The sequence below is a fragment of the Eleutherodactylus coqui genome, chromosome 1 (assembly GCF_035609145.1).
Source record: "Eleutherodactylus coqui strain aEleCoq1 chromosome 1, aEleCoq1.hap1, whole genome shotgun sequence".
Classification (NCBI taxonomy): Eukaryota; Metazoa; Chordata; class Amphibia; order Anura; family Eleutherodactylidae; genus Eleutherodactylus; species Eleutherodactylus coqui.
The window spans coordinates 233,405,977-233,432,065 of record NC_089837.1 but is presented as its reverse complement, the minus strand read 5'-3'; the positions used below and the strand labels follow the sequence as shown (position 1 = coordinate 233,432,065).

The window sequence follows — 26,089 nt, the reverse complement described above, 5'->3', positions numbered from 1 at the left end:
TTGGGATAATACATAACTGCTTCAAAATCTACCTTAAATATAAAGCATTTTGTTACTTATTTTACCCATTTCAGTAACAGCAAAAGAAAAAGAGAAGGCGGTGCCTGAAAAGAAGAAAGAGGTTAAAGCAGGTATGGTTTATTATGTCAATGTATAATATTTCTGGTAAAGGGCGAGTTTGGTGCTGAACTGTTTCTTATGGATGTAGCATATCATTTCATCTACAATGCCTTGTCTTGAAGTTTGAACGTTAAAAAAGGGATATGAAGTCATGTGTATATAAGCCTACATGTTGTAGTAATAATAATATAAATGTGTTTCTTAAAGCAGCCTATGCAAATATATGTATGTGTATATTCATATATCCACCTTCATAGAAAATAGCTAGCAGTGAAATGGTTAACTGGTTCATTCTTATGCTGCTATCCTGAAATACATGCCTTATCTCAAGTTCTACAAGGTCCAGAGATGTGTTTCTCATGAGATAGACCTGCGATGCCCACAAGGAGGTGGGCTATTTCTGTTCTACTCCCTTGGATTCCTAAGTCCAGGCAGAGTTATTGATAGTTTATTCTTGTTGCGTTTCCTAGAAATTACGTGTTCCCATAGCAACATATACCTGAGGCGTAAACATATGTTAATCATCAGCGTTGTTACATACTAGGCCAATCATGAGTTGTTATGATGTTGGGAGGGGTATGCATGTAATTGGTGCGTCAGATTCAGTATAACTGTATTGTACTTCCTTACAATAAACCAGAAGGGTATGGGGGCTCACGGGGAATACCCGTGAGTTCAAATACATATATTCATGCATGAAGCTTCTCATTATAACCAATCTGGAGCAAACCAGTGAAATCTTATGGAATATGATTTATTCCCATAACATACATGATTAGAAAATATGGCTGCTGTCTTTCAGAACAGTTGCACACTTGTGCACAGATTGTGTCCGGTATTGTAGCTCAACTCTGTTGCCTTAGCTTTCTGTCAGTGAATAGAAAAATATTTTCAATCAGAGCCTGAAAACAAGTCCTGAAATTTAGTGGCTCTAACAGCTAATGGGTTTGTTACAATGTATCATTCTAGGTAAACCTATGTGAAGCAAATGCTGCAGCAGCACAAATCTGTCGCCTGTTCTAGATTTCAGGCAGTGAATTTATGTACTGTGATGTATTGTCAGATTAACCCTTTGCAATCCAATTTTGGATTCAGGGTTTCCTAGGGGGCTTTCTCTTTCTTCCATTATACAATAGAGCCATCTGCTGGCTAGAACCAGTACTGCAGTATGTGGCATGCCAGAGAGGCCCCCAACAACAGAGCGGCCAGTAATATACAGTAAGAATACCCTGCCGGACGTCTTCCGACATCGGAGCTGTACAGCCTTCAATCAGAATGATGTCAGACAGTGGATTGGAAAAGGTTAAAGGCTCCCACCACTTGTGTTTTTTTTAACACTGCGATTTCGCTGCATTTTTTTAACGCAATTGTCAATGAGACTTTGTAATGTTATAAATGTGTTGTGAGTTTGTGCTTTGCAATTTTTGTGCGATGCGTTTTTAACATTAGAAAGTCCCATTGACAATTGCGTTAAAAAACACAGCAATATCGCAGCATTAAAACCACAAATGGGTCAGAGCCCTAAGGGTACATGCACACAAGCAATTAAAAAGCTGTGCCAAAAATTCTCGCACACATGTTGCGTTCGTCAGCAATCGGAATCCCTGTCTATGTGCTGTCCCATATGCTGAACACTGCACATTGACATGTGCTATTCTCGTCTGAAAATCGGACAAGAATAGTACATGATGTGATTTTTTTTTACTTGGACCATCAGTCTGAGTAAGAAAAAAAAGCCCATGCACATACAGCCATTCAACTGAATGGTTGCTATTCCCTTTCAATTTTCGAACCGCTTTTTGGTCTGAAAATCAGATGGTAAAAAAACTTCCTTTATTTTGCAAGTTTAATTTAATTAATTTCACTAAATCAATAATTACAGCAGTACATATGTTTTCTCCAATGTAAATCCTCAAGATTTGACCTGTTGGGGATCCAAGTAAACACCACTAGAGTAATTACATTTTACCTGATGGTATCAAATTTTATGAATGAGGCAGAACTAATTCCATTTAATTTGAAGAAGGCACAAAATTAGACTACAGTCTGAAAATCATAATGGGTTGTGCTGGGTGATACATTTGGCACATGTTTAGATACTTGTGTATGACTTTGTGTCACCTATAGTATCACCCGCCTTAGTTCATTACAATATTTTGCTCCAACATTTTGGTGCATTTTGTGACATTCAAGGCACTCCCATGTTACAACTCTTTGAGTGAGAAGTCGCTTTATTAAATTATTAAGCTTTATTGTACACAAATCTCTGACAAAATACACACACCTGTATGCTCATAGACAAATACAGCCTGTTATAGACCCCAAAAATAGATAACAAGGGCCAAGGGTAACAGAAGATATTTCTAATAAAAAAAGAGTGACCAAGCGGCCATTGGAGTGAGTCTCACCATACAAATGCCCTACACTGTCCCGACTTACCTAACTATTGTAATCCCCTGATTAACCCTAAATTACCATTATGGGGGAACGCATCAGAATGATTTGTTTATGTTGACTCCTGTTAAAAGGTATTTTTGGAATAAGGGTTTGATAGTGGCCTGCTAACGGAAAGAGACTGTGTAATGGGGACAACCTTTTGGGGGCAACTACCCTATTGTTAGGTAAGGACAGTGTAGGGCATGTGTAGGGTGAGATTCACTCTAATGCCCCCTTGGTCCCTCTTTTTTCATTGTATATATCTTCTGACTGGGGTTCTACTAATCAAGTGATCTTGTTGATTAAATCTTTGGTGATAATTTTCCCAGGATTCATGAGAATCACATATGTGGATATTTTCCATGTTATCTTTATTGATTGATTATACTTATTGTTATATTAATTGTGCATATATTCGACAAATGTGTATGCTTTTCCTCATATTTACATCATAAATTGGTTTTTTTTTTGACACATCAATTTTGTATATATATGACCACTAGATACCCTTAAAGTACAGGGTTAGCAAAATTCAACTTCCCCAATTCGGAGACCTCTGGAGGGTGTTCTGCTTCTCCAAATGGGAAGACATTTGAACAACGGCCAATTCAGATGTGTTCACCATTTATAAAGAAAAACAAGCAAACAAGTTGCTGATTGGTGGTACTGTAGCCTACAAGGCCACCCATGACAGACCTACATCAGTGTCAGATCTGAAGGACAGCATTTGTCTGCATGTTGTAGCAACTAAAGCTGACTCACTGCGTTATGTGGTGAAAACCATGGATTTGCAAATAGAGAGCATTCAAAACCAACGGGGACTTATTGAGCGTTTGTAGCGTGATTTGCATAGCTACATCGCCACTTAACCGTGACATTTTACAATTTTTCTTTCATAAATGGAAAGCGCATCATCTGAACAAGCCTTTGTCCCAATGTCATCTTATTTAGAGCAGCAGCATGCCCTCCAGAGGCCTCTAAATTGGGGAAGTTTAATTTCACTAGCCTGGTACATTATATCTATTACCCCTGGCCTTGGCATCTCTTTTCGTGCTTTACAACAGGCTGTATTGGTTTCTGAGAATACATGTGCGCCTGTTATGTCAGATACGTGTGCATACTAAATTTTTGTATTTTAATAAAGAGGCTCTTCAGTAAGGATTTAGTGGTATTTCTGTCCCTCTATGTATTTTTGTATGTAGTTTATGGTCTTTGTGGAGTGAGGGACAAAATGTGTCTAAAACAAATGATAATTGTGTAATGTATTGCACAGTACGAACAGTAGTTTTTTGGTCCAAATTGAGCTGAATTTCTGGCGCATTTAGCTTAGAAAATCTTCTCAATGTTTCTTTTTTCTAACGGATACTTTTAAAACACTTGGTTTTTGTTGCTTAGTTGTGGCAGCTTCAAAAAATCCCAAGGGTGAGACTGCTTATTCTTAAGAATTGTCTGATATAGGATTATTAAAGTTTTCATGCCATATGTTGGGGACATTAAAAAAGCTAAGTACAGTAAGCACTTGATTAGATACCATGAGAAATAGAAATTGGCTGAAATGTTATGTTTTCATTTTATCATGTAAGCAACTCTTCCTTTTACCAACTACTTGTTTGTCTTATTGTCTATTGTCTGTCAATCATATTTCCCTGTTATTTTTTATTATCCCTCTCCTATATTCCTCCCTTAATTTGTTGCTACGCTATATTCTTTCTTTTCTACCTTCTCTTTTTTTTATCTGAATACTATTTTGGCTACACTTGCTGAGGTGCTTTAGTGCTATCACCATACATACAGCACAATATTGGGTACTGTAGCAGTTCTCAAAACATAACCGCTATGCATCTTTCTCTAATCCCAATCTTTGAGGTAGGCCTGTACATGCAAAAAATGAACAGACCAGATGAGTACATAATTCAGTGTAGTGATACCAAAAAGCACAGGCTTATAAAAAAACTCACATCAGCTCCATTTTTTAAGTCCAATTTATTCTTTGGACACTGAGATGTAATAATACCTTATATGTTATTAAGAGCTTCAAAAACGTCTTTGCTATTTAATCCATAGGGAGCAATTGACCTGCAACGTTTCTCAGGCTAGCTTTAGAGTTACAAAACATTTTCCACTTTTCTAATTATTCTTTATTTTCTGATCGTAGATTTAGGAGGTGGACAGATTTTGTCTTAGCTGCATTTAATAGCATTTAGAGCTACTTTACAGCAAAACTCCTGTGCCATTCACACAACAGATAGGGGAAAACCCACTGTGTTCTTTCAGAGACTGTTTTAAGGGAATGCTTAATCAGAAAATGACCTAATATGAAAATCACATTTTTGTCTTAAACATATTTTTAAAGAACTTGTGGTCATTTCTTTTACATTTTGGTCCCGATAAATATTTAAAATAAAATCCTAAAATGAGATGACTGCTGAGAAGTTACCTTTACAGAATAGACTATTATTAGGTTTAGTGGTCAAAAAATTGAGAATTTTAAGATTTTTTAAATATAGGCTGTAATATCACAATTGGAAAAAAAATACACCAAGAATCTTTAAAAAATATGTTTAACGCAAAACTTGAATTATGCAATAGTTCATTTTCTGGTGACAAACGTGAGCATCAATGACTAAACTAAAAAAGTCGCCCCAGTATAAATTACTGCATATTGTAATTCAAAGATTATTTTTCTTATATAGGTGGAAGGCATGCTTTACTGTAATTTATGTACATTTGGAAGGAATCTGCCAAAAAATTGGGAGATACTTATCTCTGGATTGACATAGACACCAGTACAGGAAGCTAGTGAATTTGCACTATGGGAGAACAGACTTCCATATAAAGTGTCTTTGTCCTCCAATGCTGATTTCGTTTTTTTCAATTGACTGCCCAAGTGCTAGAAAAGTAACTTTTTGCTTTGAAAAAAGGTTTATACATTTCAGTTTTTCCTACCAATATGAAGGTGACTGACAGCTCTGTATATATCTTGTTGTACCAATTGCTTTCAAAATTTGGAGCTATTGCTAGCAATCTGTGCCTGTCATGATAGACCATTGGAAATTCTTTTTAGATTATTCCTTTAATTAGTCTAAGGCTTCTTGATATCGCTGCAGTATTGATTGGCAGCACCTGTTAGCTTGAAGAGCTTTTCAACATTCTTTAATTGCTTCCTCCTTGATGCAAACTAGAGCATTAGAGGCTGGCAAGCAAGTCATAATTGAAATGACTTTAAATGGATTTACGCTGATTTATAAGTAGACATTAAAAAACTCAGCAAAGCAGTTGAAGATGGCAACTCATGATGGTATTAAAGGCCTGATATGTAAAGAAATGAACTAATCATGATAGTGCATTAATAATTACGTTTTGGAGGACAATTCACCACAAAATGTTACTTTGAGTTTATTTTTGGCTTCTCCTTTCATTTATCTATTTATAAGGTCTGGCTGTATTTACATGGGCAAAAATAAAGTGCAATTTCTGTGCGATTGTGAGACATACAGAACCCACACATTAAAATAACCCATTATATTCAATGAGTTCATTTTTATTTTGCACCAATAGTGCGAGATTGAAAGATCACTGCACCTCCTCCTGTTCCAGCTTTAATATTTATTTGGGAGGATATAGAATTGAAACAGTTGTGTACTACTCTACAGACTTCACCAATCTACAGGACTTTGTGTGGATAATGAATACAGAGAAATTTTGACTGTCCTCAAATTATGATTTGTTGAAGAAGTGGAGGGGTAAAAAATGGCCTGTTTCATCCCTAAAATCCAGATATTCAAATGGCACAAAGCATCACCAGGGCAACCAGTAGGGTCATAATATATGGTCATTTATTCAAACCTCTATAAAGCAAGATATTTCTGGGCTACAAATGATCTTTTTTTCAGGTTTAAGAGGTACTGAACTTTATTTTAAGGCAGGCATGAAATCTGGGCCCTAGTGCTTCTTCAGTGTGAGCCACGGAAAAGTAGTCCGGCACATACTATTTTGCGTTTATTGCCCATAGCAACCAATCACAGTGCAGCTTTCATTTTTTATGCTGCTGAGGTAAAATGAAAGCTGTGTTGTTATTGGTTGCCATAGGCATCAAAGGTTTTCTTTTAGAGAGCTTTCATTAGAGTGAAGTGCTGGGCTAATTGTTCATGCCCCTTGCTGTATAATATGGCTCGCATATTGGAGTCTGCATGGGCACTTCAGTATGTACAGTGTATTAAATGAGTTGAAAAACAGGTAAAAAGTCTTCCCTGTGTAATAACTGATAAGATTGTATTATTATACTGAACGAGAGTCAAACGATTCTCATTTGCCCTGGTGATATCCTCACCAGCTCTTTCGTGCTCCGGCAGTGTATTTAGACTGCACAATTCTCATTGAGAATCATGCAGTTCTCATTCACCAGTCATTCAGCGTTTCAATTTTTAAACATTGAACAATCAGTGTTTAAACTGCATGAGAAGTCCCCAAACCGGCACTGATTTTTATGCCGGCTGACACTGAAAGACAAATGAGAACCATTGGCTGCATTTAAACCTGACAATTATCATTCAATTTCACTAGTTTGTAACACTAGTTACATTTTTGTAACTGTTCTCTTTTTTAGTTTTCTCACCCTTCCTTTGCCTCTAAAGTTTACTGGAAACTAAGTGGTTCCTGAGAGAGCTTTTGATCGGTGATACGTTAACCTCTGCCTTTTTAGAACTATGACTATAAGAAAAGGGTCACGAGCTAGAATGGACCAGTATTTTCCCAGAATGCTCTCAATGGCATCATAATTAATATTGTAGGTTGTTATGAAAGATAGCTTGAATTACTTTTCTTTACTGGTGGATTCTGATTTGTGTAAAATAAGATGAACAGTCAAATAGGTTGGTACGTGAATACTGAGTTCTTCCATTGGGTATTTATTTGTTAATGGTAAAGTCTGCCAGGAGGATTACGGTGGTATGCCCATTTTTAATACTACTTTAACTATGACACATTTATAGGTTTTCTTGCATGAACAGCTCACTTCACATCCTGACAAACCATTTCTCTTGAAGTTAAAAGTCTAGTTCAATACAAAACTTTAATTTGGTCAGGTACAGATTTTATTCTAAGTTTCTCTATTATAACCTACTATTGTCACCATGCTTTACAGGGATTATCTAGGACGGTACATTTTTGTACACATTAAAGGGGTTGTCCAGTTATACACTATTGATGGCCTATCCATGGGATAAGACATTACTAGTTGATCGTCAAGAGTCTGTTGCTAGAGACCCCATCAATCAGCTGGCCTCTGGACTGGTTGCCTCGTCCACTGAAATGCATGAGACCTTGGCTTACAATATTAAACCAGGCCACTACAGTGGGAACAGAGCTGTCTGTTTCCAGCAGAGATCAGCCCAGTGCACTCATGCACGAGCCAGCGAACCGCTGATTGGCTGGGATCCTGGGCAACAGACCCCATCAATCTTCTATTTATGGCCTTTCCTGAGGATAGACCATCGATAATTTAAAACTGGAAAACCCCTTTACTTAAAAATGAAACATTTCTGAAGTCTTTGTAGTCTAACTTACATGGGTTACCCAGCACTAGAATTCTTGCTTACAGGGGTTCTCTGCTTTTGTCAATCCCTACTTAGAAAGGGCCTTCGACAACAAGTTGATGTGGCAAAATGTGCCTCTGCTGGGACCACAGTGATCTGTGGTAATCTTTGGGGAAAGCAGGTAGCAAATGATCAAGCACCATCACATGGGAAGCTACACCATACAAAGCACCACTTTAAAACAATAGGTTGTCTTTCTAATGCAGAACAAGTGCTCCAGAATGAGAGGCCCCCTATGTAACCAGTCTTGAATTTGGGCAAGAGATAAAAATCCTGAGCATAGGACTCATTCTTTTTTTATAATTCTCTAATATGAGTATATGAAAATTGATTTTCTAAATTGGACAAACCTTTCAACTAATAAATTACACTTAACATTTTAATATGCAGGTCATTTCTGTTTGACAGATATGCAATAGTATAAGACTTCTATAAGAAAATGCATTCTTTTTCACAGAATTATATATTGCATTACAGTGCAAAATAAAGTGAGTAAAGCTAAAAATTTGCTTTGCAAAGTTACCAAAATTTGTAAATGTCTATTTAAAATTTTTGTCAAATGTTGAGATTCACTTTAAGAAAACTACTGTATGCTGTGTACATCTGTAGTCACAGACACACAGAAGGGGTGCCCTCCGATGCCTCCCTCCTATGTTGTCTACATCTTTGGTTATTCATATTTATTTTTATTCTTTAGGTATATTCACAAGGGCTGGAAATGCTGCAGATTTTCCTTAGGGCTCAGTCACACGGGCGCATCGGTGCCTGTGTTACTGCAGGTAGCAGACGGCCGTACCTGAAGACGGACGTCTCTCTGCAGCGACGGAGGAAAGAACATGTGACCGGCTTCATTGCCGGTCATGTCTTCTTTCATCAGCGCTGCAGAAAGACGTCCGTCTTCAGGTATGGCTGTCTTCTTACTGTCAGTCACACGGGCACATCGGCGCCGGTGTATGGGTTCCAATTTTGGTGCAGATTTTCTTTTTCTGCTGTGGATTTGCTGCATATTCTCTATTGTGGAAAATTTGAAATATGTGAACATACCCCTCATAGTTATCAACTTTTTTAAAGGTATAAAGGGACCCTTTGGTCTCGAATAAGCCAATATGGCCGGACCCCTTCTCTGGCTTCCTGATACAAGTTGTGCATTGGTAGCACATCGGTAGTCTAATACACTAGATGCTACTTTGATTAGACAGCACAGCTCATATGAGTAACACTGGCCAATCAGAGTAGCATGTACTTTCTTAGACTACCAATGTATAGTGTGCATCAGGTAATCAGAGAAGCCATTTTCATTTGTCTGAGAATGGGGGTTGCTTTAAGAGTAGATTTATATTTCTAGTAAAATACAAATTCACTTTACGCTAGTGTTGCATATGAATATCTTGACATTCCTATAATACTATAATTATGTGATGCATGCAATATATAGAAGAAGGGTCCATTTCAGCTAACAGAAGCCGATTAACAATGTACAGTATCCACTCTGGTTGAATATCCTAGATAAATGCTTCTATGCATTTTACGGTACCATTTATAAGGTATTATTCTTGTGAAATCTGCCATTTGTCATTTGAATATTGTGATTTATGGAAAAGATAACTCATCATTCTCCAGCATAAAAACTCATATTCTCAACTGAAGTTATGTAGCAAATTCAATTCCAATGGTTCAGTAGATTTTAAAAGCGCAAAGGAAATTCTGCTGACAGGTGAATCAGCCTGATCCACTTTTCCGCTTCAAAATTATATTTTGACTATTAAGATTACTTATTGGAAATATTATGTCAAGGAACTGGAATAGTCTTTAGAACCAAATCGCCTATTTTACACTTACAAAAAGTCGATCAGTGCTTTTCCTGTAGCTCAATCATTTTGTTTCTGTTCTGCTTTTGCTTGGCAGATATTTCAGTTCATTGCTTGTGACTTTGCCTCGGTTGGGCCATGAAATAAAGATAATACGGAACAAAATGAGGCTTGTGTATCGAGTTGTATAAAAAGAAAAAATAAATGCAGGATGATTCTCCTTAGCAGACCTAAACATTCCTCAGTAACTTTTAAATTTTTGTATGGTTTCCTATGAAAATTGACATGTATTTGCTTTGTATGTTGCAAAAGGTCTGCCTAAGGAAAACCCTGAAAATGACCCCCTCCAGTATCCAAGCACTTTTGTATGCAAATCAGCATCTAGGTGGAAACATTTGCTAATGTGACATTTGAAATGGCAGCAACCTCCCATCATATTGTGTTTTTAGGAGATCACAACTTATTGATGTATACATGACCATTAGGGTGGCCCAAAAAACTCAACTTTCAACTACAAAGCAAGACACCCTCTAATTTGTTTTTCCTTTTAACAAACCTTTATTTGGGGCCGTTTCAGGTTCTTATGTCTATGCCAAGTTCGTGCTCAAAGACCATGAATTTTCAGACTTTTGACTAATGACGAATGTCAAAGAAAAGCAACTGTTGCTTCAAGTCGTGGAAGCAAATCGCAGTCTGCTGTCCAGTCCTTAAGCACTGACTCACACTGTAAATAAAGGAAAAATGTTTGCGCTCTTAGAATATGTAAAGCATAGACCCAAGTTTTTTGTCAATCTTATGGAAGGAACAGGAACGGCACTTACTCCGGAGGAGGGGGGTATGACCAGCAAAAAGCCCCCTCCTTGAAGTATCGACTCCTCCAGTTGTCCAAGTGGTAGCCACGTCTCAAAATCAGATTTCAACGTATTCTTCATTCCAAATGGTAATACAGTTGGCAACGTGTTTCTGTGCACACAGGCACCTTCCTCAAGCCCTGAGAAAATCTGATCTTGAGACGTGGCTACCACTTGGACAACTTGAGGAGTCGACACTTCAAGGAGGGGGCTTTTTGCTGGTCATACCCCCCTTCTCCGGAGTAAGTGCCGTCCCTGTTCCTTCCATAAAAGATTGACAAAAAACTTGGGTCTATGCTTTACATATTCTAAGAGTGCAGACATTTTTCCTTTATTTACGGTTTGTTGTATCCCTTATTGGGGAATATTCTCATCTGAGAAAAAAACCCACTTTTCTTTGCAGCTCTCCCTGGCTTCAGAGGATCTGAAATGTTAAAGCTAACGACCCACTAACAATCCCTAAGGCGCTTTCTGAACTACTGTTCTTAAGCCCTGACTGACAGAGATTTGTGTCATACATTTGACTATTTTCATATATTTAGAGGTATTGTTGTAGGATCAGCACAGTTATGTATATTGTGAGGACAAATGCCATTGTCAATACTTAATGCTTTAAAGTATAGTAGTTCTTCTGCAAAAGCAAATTGTTAATATTAATGCTGCAGCTTGTATAATTGGAAATGTTGCACGTAAGCGCCATTTCTCATAATATACGTCAGTTTTGAGAACCATCTTGCAGTTTGAATTTAAAGCTAACACTTTACCCCCACATTAATATTAGCAGATGGAACAAATTGGGAAGGTGTCTTGCTGTATATCTGCCACTTTATTTTTTGCCATATCTCTATGGGCCACCCTAATGAACATTCAGTAAAATTTGATAGGTTTTGTGGCTGTTTGTATGAGGAGAGGTATATTCTGATATTTACCTCTCCTCTCATACAAACAGCCACCTAACCTAATAAATCTCTTTGTTAGAAGTGCCCTCTTACCACCATCAAAGACTGGCACTTTCCCTTGCAGCAGCAGAAAATGCAAGACCTGTACCCACATCCTAGGAACAAACACAGTCCACAAACCCAACACGCAACAGAACTCTAAAATTACTGTGGTAACATGTTACGGTATAAAAGGTACCTGGAAGGAATATACATAAGAGAAACAAAACAGAAATTACAGTTCAGGATGAATCTGCGCAGACATGCAATAATGAAGAAGGTGGGCACACCCGTGGGGAACTATTTCTCTTTACAGGATCGCAGTTTAATGAACTTAAACATCTTAATACTCAAAGGTCATCTAAAAAATGACAGAGAGAGAAAGATTTGGGAATTCAAACTGATAAGAACTTTCCAGACATTAACTGAAGGGCTACATTTAGCACCTGGGTTTATGGCTCATTATTCCTGATCTTAGACTTCCGAACTATCACCTCTTCGCCTTTCATCTTATACATAAACCTTAGTACTATGGTTTATCATTATTTAAATGCCATTTTCTATTCTCCTATTTAAAAATGTAAATTATTCATACCATGTCTCTGCTCCGCTGTGCGTATATATATCTTCAGATATCATCTGACCCTACCCTGATGAAGAGGCATTAAGTAGCCTCAAAAGTTGGCATATATCATTTTTCTGGTTAGCCACTAAACATTGCTTAACATCACATTGATTTTTCTGGTTAACGCGGTACCACTTTATTTTTGCTCTGCATCATTACCCACAGGCATAATCTTTCGCAAGTGTTTTTTTGGGTGGCGCTTTGATTTTTTTATCCAGGCATTTGTTTTCCTTTGGCCTTTTTTACCTATAGTGACACAGCAAAAGTGGGAAAAAGCGGTACAAAACACAATGTTTGAAATGAAGACCTTTACAGATTTTGCTATTGACCTACAGTAAACCTCTGGGTGCAGCATTTTTTTTGTCAGAAAGAAAGTCTGTGTGTCAAAAAAACAAAAAAGTCTGATGTTGGAAGACGTCCGTCAGGGTTCTCTTACTGTATATTGCCAGCCTCTCTGCTGTATCATATCCAACGTGTCACCTCATTCAGTACAGGCTTTAGCCAGCATATAGCGCTGTTGCATAATGGCAGAAAAAGAATAAGCCCCCTAGGAAAACCAAGATACAAATTGGATTGCAAAGGGTTAATATGTGTGTGAGATGTGTGCATCTTGCGCAAATATCTTGGCCATGTGTAACTGCAGTAAAGTGGATTCTATAGATATTGGAAACATATAGGAAGGAATTCTACTCCCTGATGCCTGATCAACTTTTAGAATTGGCTCAAAACACGCAGGAAAAATGTCCCCCAAAACCTGTGTGTGAAACCCCCCTACCATTACAATCAATGGCTTTTTCATATTATGAAAAAGTACTATGTGTTGCTCAGGAGCATGTAGCATATGGTTATGTGTTATATAGTGACTATTGTGGGTTTGAAACAGAAGACTTCTATCAATTTACTCAAGGAATGTGAAAATGTTTTTTTTACAAACATGAACTAGAGATAGTGAATGATTACCAGCAATATAAAGTAATAATAAATAAATATGAGTTAAAATAGCCAAAAATTATACACTACCTGCGATGTGTCTATTCAACATGGGGTCACTGTGTCACTGATATGGCCAAAGATTGGAGCTGCAGTCATATATCAGGCCAATCTATCAGTACAAGACCTGTTTATCATATGTTTCAACTGTGTAGGCCAGTAATATACCTTTGTTTCAACTGTATGGAATTGTAGCTGACTACGTTTTTCAATGGTTGGTAATACTGGGGTTTTGCAACTGTACAGTCATGCAGTTGGTAGGTGTATGCAGTTCTGTAGTCTAGCAGTTGCATACATCTGGAGGATACGTTCAACAGCCCTCCTTAAGTGTGCTTGCCAAACATAGAGCCCCAATGGAGTGTGGTGGTATAGACATTACATTATGTATTCTATTTTCAGTTTTTTCTAATTGTGATGACTGAAATGGATTTTCTATAAATTCAATATAATACAGGACCAATAGTTTATTAGCAATACATGCCATCCGTCTCCAGTTCATTGAAGTATCTTCATTTCTGAATAGCTTTCTATTCTCATTTGTGAAATGTTTAGCCAAATTGACATGCATTGGGATTTAAAAGCTTGCTTTTTCATAGTTTCCTCAGAAACAGCCCCATATCTGCCCATGAGCTGTGCTGGTTTTGCAATTTGCTTGAATGGGGTAAACTGTTATACCACAAATAGCCCATGGCAATCTCTTCAATACTGTAGGTTCTCTCTTGTTGAATGGGTTAAACCTGTTGTTAGGATTAAGGCCTCATGTCCACGGGGAAAATCAGGCCCGCTACGGATTCTACATGGAGAATCTGCAGCGGGTCCCTCCTGCCCCGCGGACATGAGCGCTGAAAATAGGAATTTAAAAGAATTTACCCATCCGTAGCGGGCGGGGAAAGTCTTCTCTTCCTCACGGCCGGATCTTCTTTTTCGGCCGGCGGATGAACTCGTCACGGCTGCGGCACGTCACCGGCACGTCGCCGACGTGCCGCGCGCATGCGCCGGGCACATGCGCCGAGCCGAAGCAAGAAAGATGCGGCCGTGAGGAAGAGAAGACCTTCCCGGTCCGCTCCGGATGGGTAAATTCTTTTAAATTCCTATTTTAGGTCTCCCGCGGATCCGGACGGCTTCCATAGGCTTCAATAGAAGCCCGCGGGAGCCGTCCCCGCGGGAGACCCGCATGAAAATGGAGCATGGTCCAGATTTTTTCATGCTCCATTTTTTTTAAAATCCCTTTTATTGACCATCCGCGGGTATTTATCTACCCCGCGGGTGGTCAATGCATCCCTATGGGGTGCGGATCCGCGGGCAGGAGAAGAGTTAAAATCTGCTGCGGATTTTAATTCTTATTTTGCCCGTGGACATGAGCCCTAAGTATCTTAGAAATATTTACTCTATTGGTGGTCTGTTATTATTTTTTACTGTTTGTTATTGTTGGAGTATATATTTACATATTAGTAACAGTGAACTGCACATATGCCAAGTAGCCACACTACATCATGTATTGTATGCCAATGAAATCTGTATTCAACCTTTTGCATTTTCAGAGTTCAGTGAGGAGACACAGTGTGTCACCCATGATCAGTGTCACAGTAAGGAATCATCGAGCCTTCAGTGAATTGTTGGGATCATGTTTAGGAGCTGGCAGAAAACATCAGTCATCATCCCACATACTCATATCATTCATACGCCTCAACAGTTTTGTATTTGTGAACTCAACATTTAAAGGGAACCTGGCACCAGGTACTTGCAGCATAAACCCAGGACAGGTATGTACATAGCAGGCATGTGGATCTTAGGGCTAAAACAGACTGGTGCATGCGCAAATAGCCTCGCTGATATGGAGCGTATCTGCACATGCACCGATCTTTTATTTTCTGTTCAAACACTGCACTATGGCATGTGAGTAACAAAAGGAATGCCGAAAAATGGGGCAATCCCTATCTTTTCTCAAAAACAATTCTCACGTTCGAAAAACACAGCCGTGTGAATGAAGCCATTGAAATCAATGCTTTCGTATTGCCCTATTTTGCTGGTGTGATTGAGCTCAGAGTAGATCCTCAAAGTGTGCTTTTTCTGAAACTTCACAGTGTTTCAGAATAAGGGCGCCCACCCACTGGCGTTTTTTTTCCCTGCGAAATTCGCAGCATGTTTTTCTCTGCAGGGGTCTATGGGACTTGTAATGTTGAAATCGCGATCGCGCAAAATCGCAATTTACCGCGAAATCGCGATTTTGCGCGATCGCGATTTTAACATTACAAGTCCCATAGACCCCTGCAGAGAAAAAAATGCTGCGAATTTCGCAGGGAAAAAAAAACGCCAGTGGGTGGGCGCCCTTAAACATACATGCCTGCAATGTGCATACCTGTCCCAGGTTCATGCTGCCCATGCCAATGCCATATTCCCTTTAATACAATGTCTTTTACTTGTTCTAGGACTACTTTTTGCATTATATTTATGTTGTATGAAACCAAAGTCCTTGTGGATAGGTTTTAATTCATATTTCATTATAGTGCAAAATGCTAACATTTGCACCTTCCGAATATGGTACTACACTTGAGATTAATAAAGTTATTTAACATATGAGATTTAAATGAATCTAGTTAAGTGACCATTATGTGTCATTTAGGTTTATTATGTCGAGCTTTGGTTCAGTTCGCACTAATTCGAACCAAACCAAACCTTTTGGCAAAATTTGGCGAACTAGCCAAACTGAACTTTTGAAAATTTCACTCATCATTAATCAAGATATCAAGCCCAATATCTAAGGAGAATGGTGGTATCACAGGCAGAAATGGAGACATGAGGTTTAGGTGTAGGTAAATGTGGTAAATAAAAGGAGGTCAGTTTTCGAAAAATGTTGTGCCCACTCACACAGATGTATGTTGTCTGCATATTACGTACATATCTTTCGCTGGTGTAAAATATGCAGTACACAGCAAACACGCATGTAACATGTCTATTTGCTGCATATGTCAAATCCCCATAGCCTGTATTGGTGCATAATATGCACCAAAATAGGACATGCGGTGGGTTTTTTCATGAGCATGTAATTTGATTCTTCACACACACACCCCCCCCCCCAGCTTTCTGCGTAACACACAGAAAGATAGGGCTTTTCTTATATTTTCTAGTGTGCAGGAATTGCGCACGAGAAACATGCCATCACATTTTGTGGTCAAAAACTAGTGCAAACACATTCGTCTTTTTAACCCATTAGACTGTAGTCAAGGAAAGATATTGCAGGAGAAAACCAGAATAGTGCAGTGTCCTGTGACCTCTAATGCCTGGGGCGAAGATTAGAGATGAGCGAACATACTCGCTAGGGGCAATTACTCGATCGAGCATTGCCCTTAACGAGAACCTGCCCGCTCGGAAGAAAAGATTCGGGTGCTGGTGGCGGGCGGGGAGCTGCAGGGGAGAGCGGGGAGGAACGGAGGGGAGATCTCTCTCTCCCTCTCTCCCCCCCCCCCCCCCCGCTCCACCCTGCTCACTGTTGCAACTCACCTGTCACCCGCGCCGGCAGCCGAACCTTTTCTTCCGAGCGGGGAGATACTCGCTAAGGACAATGCTCGCTCGAGTAATTGTCCTTAGCGAGTATGCTCGCTCATCTCTAGCGAAGATCATTCTCAGTCCGCACCTGTTAGAAATGCTTATTTATTCAACATACACTTTGATTTATTTTGTTTTCAATTATTAACAATACACATACATCAAAATCCAGATGTTACATTTTGATTTGTCTTTTATACTTTCTTAGATTGTTTTATACACGTTTTGTGTTCTGTATGTATTGTTATACAATTTTCTGTGTTATATTACGAGTTGTTTCATAATTAATCCTGACATCCTTATATTTACTGCTTCCATCATCCATAGTTTGCACAATACTATTGTGTTCCATTTGTTTTCTACCTGGTGGATGTGAAATAAAATCTAAACAGTGTTTTTATGACTTCTTTGTATCCATTTCATTTCTTCCATATCAATACCATACTCTGTTCACAATGTTGTGTCCTAACCCAGCTTTATTCATGTGCTTAGTAAACTCATGCTCAGTCATGCAATCCAGAGACAGCGCCATAGGAGAAACTGTATGTAACACCACACTCTGTTCTGTGAGTTTGATAGATAAAGCATATTTTACAGGATCATTGAGTTATTGGATACATTACAAAATGAATGGGCCATTTTAGCTATTGTCATGACTGAACACACAACTGTCATAAATAATGGGGTGTATTTATCATATTTATTGCGCCACAATTCGTTCAATAAAATGTCACAATTTTGGTGTAAGTGACAAAATTACGAATTTTTGGAGGTTTATGTCGGGCAAGATCACTTTAATAAAGTATGGTGTCCTAGTGTTAGGGGTTGTGCCTGCACACCAGCTACTACATTTACTATCATTTATACCAGAAACTAGCATGAATTATATCTGAAACCTTCTAAATCTTATGGCTGGTGTAGGTTTCAGTCTGGAGCATGGAGGTGCCGGTAGACACGATAAATCTATTTGTCGCACTGACACTGGAGCATAGTTCACTTTGACCAGCATATGAAATGGCCATCTAAGTAAATATGCTCCATTGTGATAACCATATTTCCCAACACACCAACACTATGACTTCCAGTGACATGAACAGATTACACTGGACCTTCAAGTTAAAATAGCCTCAGGTTTCAATGTTTTCAACTTACAATGGGCTTTCCCTTACCACTGCAACTTTGCACCACATTCAATACCACTGGTAGTGCCAATGGGTATTGCCTGCCATTCGAAGGAATTTCTGACCAATCAATGTTGGCTTTTCATGTGGTAAACCACTTGTGAATTTGTACATCAGATTTGGGTCAGTAAGAGCCCATCAGTGGAAATTTTATCACTGAAATATATGCCCCAATTGGCTGTCTAGTGGCACCTCTCTGCATTGATGTATGTACTATAGTACTCTCTACCTGTGCAGGGCAAGCCACATCATGTATATACAGGACCATAAGAAATAGTCATAAGAACAGCTGTAAGCGCGATGCCCAAGATGTATCCTGCCTATATCTATGTAGAGTATACTGAAAAGTGCGAACATAACAATAAGCAGTATTCCAAGTTTGCAGAGAAGGAACTCAAACAGAAGATACTAGTGATGCAAAGCAGTCATGCTCTAGCAGCATTATCTTGATTGCCAGATGCAGTACCACTGTACATTACTTATTGCTATTAGTTGTGATATATATATATATATATATATATATATATATATATATATATATATATATGTATGAATAATGTATGTTGCTTGTTGCTGTGGCTGTAAATGTCATTGCCTGGCATTTTTGGAACCTAGTCCAGCACTGATTGCCTCATTATTCCAAGCAAATCAAGTTTGATTTATTCATTTTAGAACATATATTTTTCTTAGAGTAAAATTATAAAGAAACAACTGGTTGATTGCAAGTGCGAGCGAATGTGTATCACATTTCCTAATTTCACTACATTCATGACTCATAAGCCTTATAAAATATCATTGTTGAGTGCTTTATTTAGGGAGTTCATATCTGCATATACAGTGTGGTTCTAATTAAACTAATAGTCTTTAGAGTTCCCTAGCAAAAACTATGTGGCAGTACCCTATAAGGGTTGGTGTACACGCAATGGCATAGGGAAGGTTAGGTTTCTTGAAGAAAAATAACTAGTACCAATGTTGCCACCAGAGGAATATGTAGTGGTGTTGAAGGGTAAGCTATAGGAGGATATAGGCGTACATCACAAATTAATGGTTTGGAAATGATTATGTTTACTGTATGGTGGCTAGGTGATTTGTCATGTTGGAAAGCCCTATAGATATTGTTCACTGTGTGCGCTTTGCACATTCGATGAATTTGTTATTACGTTGTTAATAATAAAGTTAAGGGCTCAGTCACACGGGCGCATCGGCACCCGTACACCGGCGCCGATGCGCCCGTGTGACTGACAGTTAGAAGACGGCCATACCTGAAGACGGACGTCTCTCTACAGCGCTGATTAAAGAACACATGACAGGCAATGAAGCCGGTCACATATTCTTTTCTCCGGCGCTGCAGAGAGACGTCCGTCTTCAGGTACGGCCGTCTGCTACCTGCAGTGACACGGGCGCCGATGCGCCTGTGTGACTGAGCCCTTAACCAGCAAGGCATGTTCATGCATGTTCAGGCAATCATATTGTACTGGAATGAATAACAGATTGACAGTAGACTTTCACCAGCTGCATTCTATACATCATCCATTCATATAAAGCGCTAAATATTCCCCTGGTGGCAACATTTGGGACATTTTTTTTCTTCAAGAAACCTGAACCCCCTACTGAGTATACATACCAACATTCATTGGGTTCTGCTCCATAGTGTTTCCCACCAAACACCTCTGAACATGTCTAGTGCAGTAATAATTAGCCTGAATGTTGTAAAATATATTGAGATAAGGTTTATTTTTTAATCTGTTTCCTTCAACATAACTTATTAGTTCATTAAGATAATAGTTTACCTAAAAAGGTCATTTTTTTGGCTTCTTATATTGATCTCAGTAGCAATCTCATCTTCAGTAAGGTCCTAAAGGGGTGGCTGTAAGCAGCCATAATTTTAGCATATAACTGTGTGAAGTGAAACATTTATAATAATATGAATGCAGTCTTTACACTTACTGCATGCCTATATGTTTCCTAGTCTCATTGTTCACCATAAGGCCTCATGTCGACGGGCACACACAGATTCCGCATGGGGAATCTCACAAGGAATCCACCTGTGCTGCGTACCTGTCTGTCTCTTCTTTTTTCTGTACTGTAGATGTGTACCATCGGACATGTGCAGTATAGTTTTTTCTAAACTCCTGCTTTCCCGCAGAATCCGCGGCCCGTCCACAATGTCAATGGAAGCTGTCCGTGCGGGAACCGCAGTAAAATAGAACATGCTGTAATTTATTTTCCATGCGCAGTATCCGCAAATCAAATCCACATGTGCAGTGATACCCATGCTTTCCTATGGGCGGCTTGAACTGTGGATCTTCCGCAAATCAAATCCGTCCGTGGACATTGGGCCTAAGGACGCTTAATTATGCTAGCAAGTGTATAGGTAAAAATAGATAGAGTACTGTATAAATAAACTATACAGCTAGATGAGTAAAGCACATTTACCATTATGGATCAGTATCAAATTACACTTTATTGTAAGGAGAGAAGATATATAAATGGTGTTAAGGTGTGGTGTCTTAACTAATATATTTTCTATAACGGCTGCATCGCAGAAAAATAGTAATACTATCACTACTAGTAATAAAAATATTAATAATACAATGTTTTATGTATCGTTTAGCTGTGGTGTATACAGCACACCTGACTGATTAACGTCACAGTCCAATTCACCCAAACCTGCACGCAAGGCTCAGTTCCTTGTCAACAGCAATCACATATAATATATCCAAAGAAATCAGGCTTCAACACGGGTGTATATGCAGAAAGAATTTCACTACTTATACTTCAGTAGCTTCTCATCTGCGGCATAGTCCCAACTTTTTATTCAGTCCCATTGTTACGTTTCTGCGGAGAATATTTTCTTACGGTTTATGCCATTCACCTGGAGACCATGCATTCATACATTTAATGGAGGGTTTGTGGCTCCCCTGAAACCCTTCTTGGACTATGCCCTAGATGAAAAGCTACTGAAGTAGTGTAATTCTTTCCGCAAATACATATGACTGTGTATCATTTATATAACTGATACACAATAGTTGCCCAGGCAAATGAAGATTCTCCTAAGGTGAACCAGGCTTAAGCTAAAGTCAACAATCTTTTGGTAGGGTCTCATAAAGAAGGTGGTTTAGGGCTATAAACTGTAAATAACAGGGTGTCTGGGTGCTGAGGTGTGTGGGGTAAAATAAAAGAGGAGTATGGCTTTGAAGTAGACCTAGCATGTGGATTAGAAGTTCTGGATCTCCTATTTTCTTAGGTAGTTACTGCATTAGTAAATGAAGACAATCCTTTCTGCATTCACATAAAATATGATTTCAATGTTCTCAGTTACCTAATTTGCTCTTCTTTACTACGCAGAGTACACAAAATGTAAAGCGCAGCATATTTTAAGAACATCACTTGAACTATATCTCATTATCACATTAAAAGAATTAGTGCTCAAAGGTGCAAGTATGCATAAAATCCTAAACTAGTCATTAGACATTTGTTTTCATTTCCTAATTTGTGCAAGGCAGATAAATGCTAATTACTGAATTATTGCTATGGTTTTACTTATACCTGAACATACAGTATCAGCGCATTCAGAAGTAAACCTCAGCCTCTATTTGGCAGATGCCCAGCAAGAAAAAGAAAATCTGGTTCTCCCATTACAACATACAGCAGTTTCAGGTGCTGTCATCTACAAAATAACACTTCTTCGCACAGGGCAGTGATCCACATATGATTGGCAAGCGGGATTAGTAACACTGCAATGGCCATAGACACGCAAATCACAGTTCACAAAGTTCTGTGGACAGAATTTCCAACTGCATTATAAATTATATATGGCATAATCTACTGCTGCTGTAAATGATAAGTATATGTGAAGTCTGTGCCAGAGATGGAGGGTCACAGAAAATAAGGGGGACTTGTTAATAGCCATATCCATGCAACATAACCTTTATCATTTGATAAAATGAAAATCTATACAGTTGACGGGTACATTTTAGAGGAGTCGTCTCATGACAACAACTCCTTTCTTGATTTGCTTTATTAGGATTTATGAATGTGATAGATGGTGACCCCCAACCCAACAGCCCCCTGGCCCCGCTTAGGACATCCTTCTATAAGCATGGCTCCTGTTCTTACGTAGCACTCAAATGAACAATAATAATACCAAATTACACCTACAGAAGTGGTTTCCCCTATAATATCTGATAGCTAGGGTTTAGAGAAGATAGACCATGGCAGTTACTGTAGGTTGACGAATACATCCATTTAAAAAGTGATTGTATTCATAAAATAACCTCTTTTTTTGGTCACTGTGCTTTGAGACAACTTGTATTAATAAGCAAGCCAATGTGAGAACTATCACAAGTGCAAATCACTTGATTTACCTAAAATGATGTTTTGTATGCTGAAAAATCTCTCTAATATACTGGTCAATAGGTGTTCTCTTTCCTTCTAATTTGCTGTCCACTGTCTGTTGCCAAGGATAGTCCATTTCTAAAAGAAAGAACAAGTGGAATTACAGGAAGTAAGGGGCTAATGACTTATGCTGTCTGTAGGAGTCTATGGAGAGTAGAGGATAGGGTGTGGAGAAAAAAGAAAGACGGTCATTCACACAAACACATGTATAAGCTTTGATTCTTCTATTGTCATGCACTTTCAAAGTCGTACATTGATTTGAAGGAATGCTGCCATTCAATAGGTGGAGCTGCAGAGGTATTGTTCCATCTTCCTTATTTGCTGTAGAGGAGCGTGTATGGCCTTATAAGTCTCCTTACTCACTTTTCAGGTGTCTACTAGAGATGAGCGAGCACCAAAATGCTCGGGTGCTCGTTACTCGAGTCGAACTTTCAGTGATGCTCGAGAATTCGTTTCGAGTAACGAACCCCATTGAAGTCAATGGGCGACCCGAGCATTTTTGTATATCACCGATGCTCACTAAGGTTTTCATTTGTGAAAACCTGGGAAATTCAAGAAAGTGATGGGAATGACACAGAAACGGATAGGGCAGGCGAGGGGCTACATGTTGGGCTGCATCTCAAGTTCCCAGGTCTCACTATTAAGCCACAATAGTGGCAAGAGTGAGACCCCCCCCCCCCCACACTGTCAGCATAAAGATCATTCTCCTCTGCCACAGCTGTAACAATGTAAGCCCATTGAATTCAATGGAGCCGGCAATACAGCCGGCTCCATTGAAAGCAATGGGCTGCCGGCGAGCGTGGGATGAATTGTTGGGAAGGGCTTAAATATATAAGCCCTTCCCTGCAATTCATCCAGAAATGTGTAAAAATAAAAAAAAAATATACTCACCTTGTCCCGGCAGAACGATGTTAGCCCATTGAATTCAATGGAGCCGGCAATACAATATATAAGCCCTTCCCTGCAATTCATCCAGAAATGTGTAAAAATAAAAAATATATATATACTCACCTGGTCCCGGCAGACGGAGTTCAGCGCGGCCGGCGGCAGTCCTCCTGAACTGCTCTGAACAGCTGTGAGTAGTATTCAGCAGCCGGGGATTTAAAATCCCCGCCTGCTGAATGAGCTGCCTCTGATTGGTCACAGCCCGACCAATCAGAGGCAGATCTCACTCACACACCCATTCATGAATTTATGAATGGGTGTGTGACTGCTGCCTCTCATTGGCTCAGCGGGACCAATCAGATTGAATTCAATGGTCAGTGCTCATTTAATCGAGAGGAGTACCGCCTGATGTTCGTCTCGAGTAACGAGCATCTCGAGCATCCTAATACTCGAACGAGCATCAAGCTCGGACGAGTATGCTCGCTCATCTCTAGTGTCTACTCACACCCTTTCTGAGTGCTCTCCTTGGGAAAAGACAATGCCTTCCCCCGACTTACTCACCCCCTAGGTGTCTCTACACACTTTTTGGGTGCTTTCCTTAAGGAGAAATGACACCTTTCTTGACCCACTTCAAAGGCCTCTAACTAGCCAAGCCAGAAACCTACTGCACACCGATGAGGGGCAAACACCCTGAAACAACTACTGTCTGTGTATGGGTTGTGGCTTGGTTTCTTATTCCCAATCATTGTTTTACAGACTTGTTAAAAAGTCGTACATTGATTTGAAGGAATGCTGCCATCCAATAGGTGACGCTGCAGAGGTATTTTTCCATCTTCCTTAGGCCTCCTGCACACAGGCGGAAATTCCACGGCGGGATTTCCCGCAGAATTTTTGTCCGTGCTGCTGCCTTTGGGTTGCATTAAATAATGCAATCCTATGCAGACAGCCATGATTTGACTGCGTGAAAACACGCATGGTAAGCAAATCACGGCATGTTCTATTTCTGTGCGAGCTTCGCAGAGGCCCGCACAAAAACCTCACGGCTGACGCACAGGCTCTGCTCTGTGCATGTGCTGGCTGGGCGGCATCCGGCACATAGCAGAGCGGAGGAGACGGCAGAGCAGGTGAGCCATGGTGGTCACTGCAGGGGCACGGCTCACATCCTGCTGTGAGAATTCTCACAGCGGGATTCCACCTGGCTGTCTGCAGGAGGCCTTATTTGCATAAATTACCCAGAGGAATATGCATGTACTTATAAGTCTCTTCACTCACTTTTCAGGTGTCTTCCCACACCCCTTTTGGGTGCTCTTTTTGGGAAGAGACAATGCCATCCCCTGACCCACTCACCCCCTAGGTGTATCCACACACTTTTTAGGTGTTCTCCTTAAGGAGGGCCGACACCCCTCTTGATGCACTTTCAAATAGGATGTTGTTTCACTAGACGGGGGTTGCATGCACCTCTAATGCCGTTTATCTCTGAAGGCAACAAACAGATCTATTTTAAAAGCATGTTGTTTGGTTGTTACCTTTAAGGACATCATGGGCCAGCATGACAGCTGCTCTCTGCACTAATATCATTTCATATACATGGGTAGCCTTAAAGGGGTATTCAGCTGTGATGGGAACATCTGCCCATGACCACAGGTAGCCAGGATTAAGAAAACAGCCAAACTGGCTGCTCTACACTGTTTCCACGACTATCATGAATGAATGAATGGGAGTTATAGAAACAGATTAACACAGCCAGTTTGACTGTTTCCATAAGTCTGACCACCAGTGGACATGGCAGTGAGCCACAAAAAGTGAAGGGATGGGTGGAGGTCCCAAGTTCTGACTTGCAAAAGACATTTGTGGCATATCATGTGTATATTAGGAGATGGCAATATCTCTTTTATGATATTAGACCTTATAAGACATCTGTTGAATAACTTTGTAAAGGATTTCATGTAGGAAAATGAAGAAAATATTGTATTGATAGCAGTTTATACAAATGTTCACCTTATCTTCAGTTCATATTTATGTCTATTAAAGATCAATGTTTTTGTTCCCAGACATTACTCGAGTTTTGTAGTCCTGAAATCTAGATATACAATTTGAAAATGATTTACTTTTCATTTTTTCACTCTACTGTTATTGAGTTCTTCTCAGTATTATTATTGACTGCATCTTGACAGTGACTTTTTTTCGACTTGAGCCTTGAGTATATTGCACTCACTGTTGTTATCATTTTAAACTAATTCATTTAGCTGCCTTGTACAAATAGCAAGTAAATCAATAGAAAAATGATTTTTATTTTTTAGATTAAGTGGAGGTTTTACTACCAAAAGAAAAAAAGATAAATTCAGATAGTTTCTTGACTTTTTCCTACACTTTTCTAATGCCTTTATAGCAGGCATTACATCACTATTATTGTGGGGTAACCCTCATCATGTTAGGGTGTTTTCTAACTAAAAACGTTTAGTACTATCCACGGGATTAATGATAAATGTCGGATCGCTGGGGGCCCAACTACTAAGATTCCTAATGCGCACTAGAATTGGGGTCTGTGTTTCCGTTCCTTCTCACTGCTTGACTTCAGCGCTTGAAGATAACTTTTATTGGGGCCACAGTCGAGCTTGTATGCTGCAGCTTTGTTCACACTCTATGGGGCTGAGGAAGACAGCCAAGTACAGTGCCCAGCTGTTTCCATCAAGCAGGTGTATGCTGTGAGGGGAGTT

The 26,089-nt window shown here is 39.4% G+C and overlaps 1 protein-coding gene across 26 annotated transcripts in view; it reads left to right on the top strand.

Annotated features, from left to right (window-relative positions):
• Positions 1-26,089, top strand: part of TRDN (triadin) — a 630,780-nt gene that overhangs the window by 264,642 nt on the left and 340,049 nt on the right. For all 26 annotated transcript variants that reach the window (XR_010793132.1, XM_066606567.1, XM_066606610.1 and 23 more), the window contains one exon: positions 75-131. Coding sequence is in view for 25 of the 26 variants with exons in the window: in XM_066606567.1 (XP_066462664.1) it covers positions 75-131 (57 nt within the window). In the remaining variant the exon portion in view is untranslated. The remainder of the gene's footprint in view (positions 1-74; positions 132-26,089) is intronic.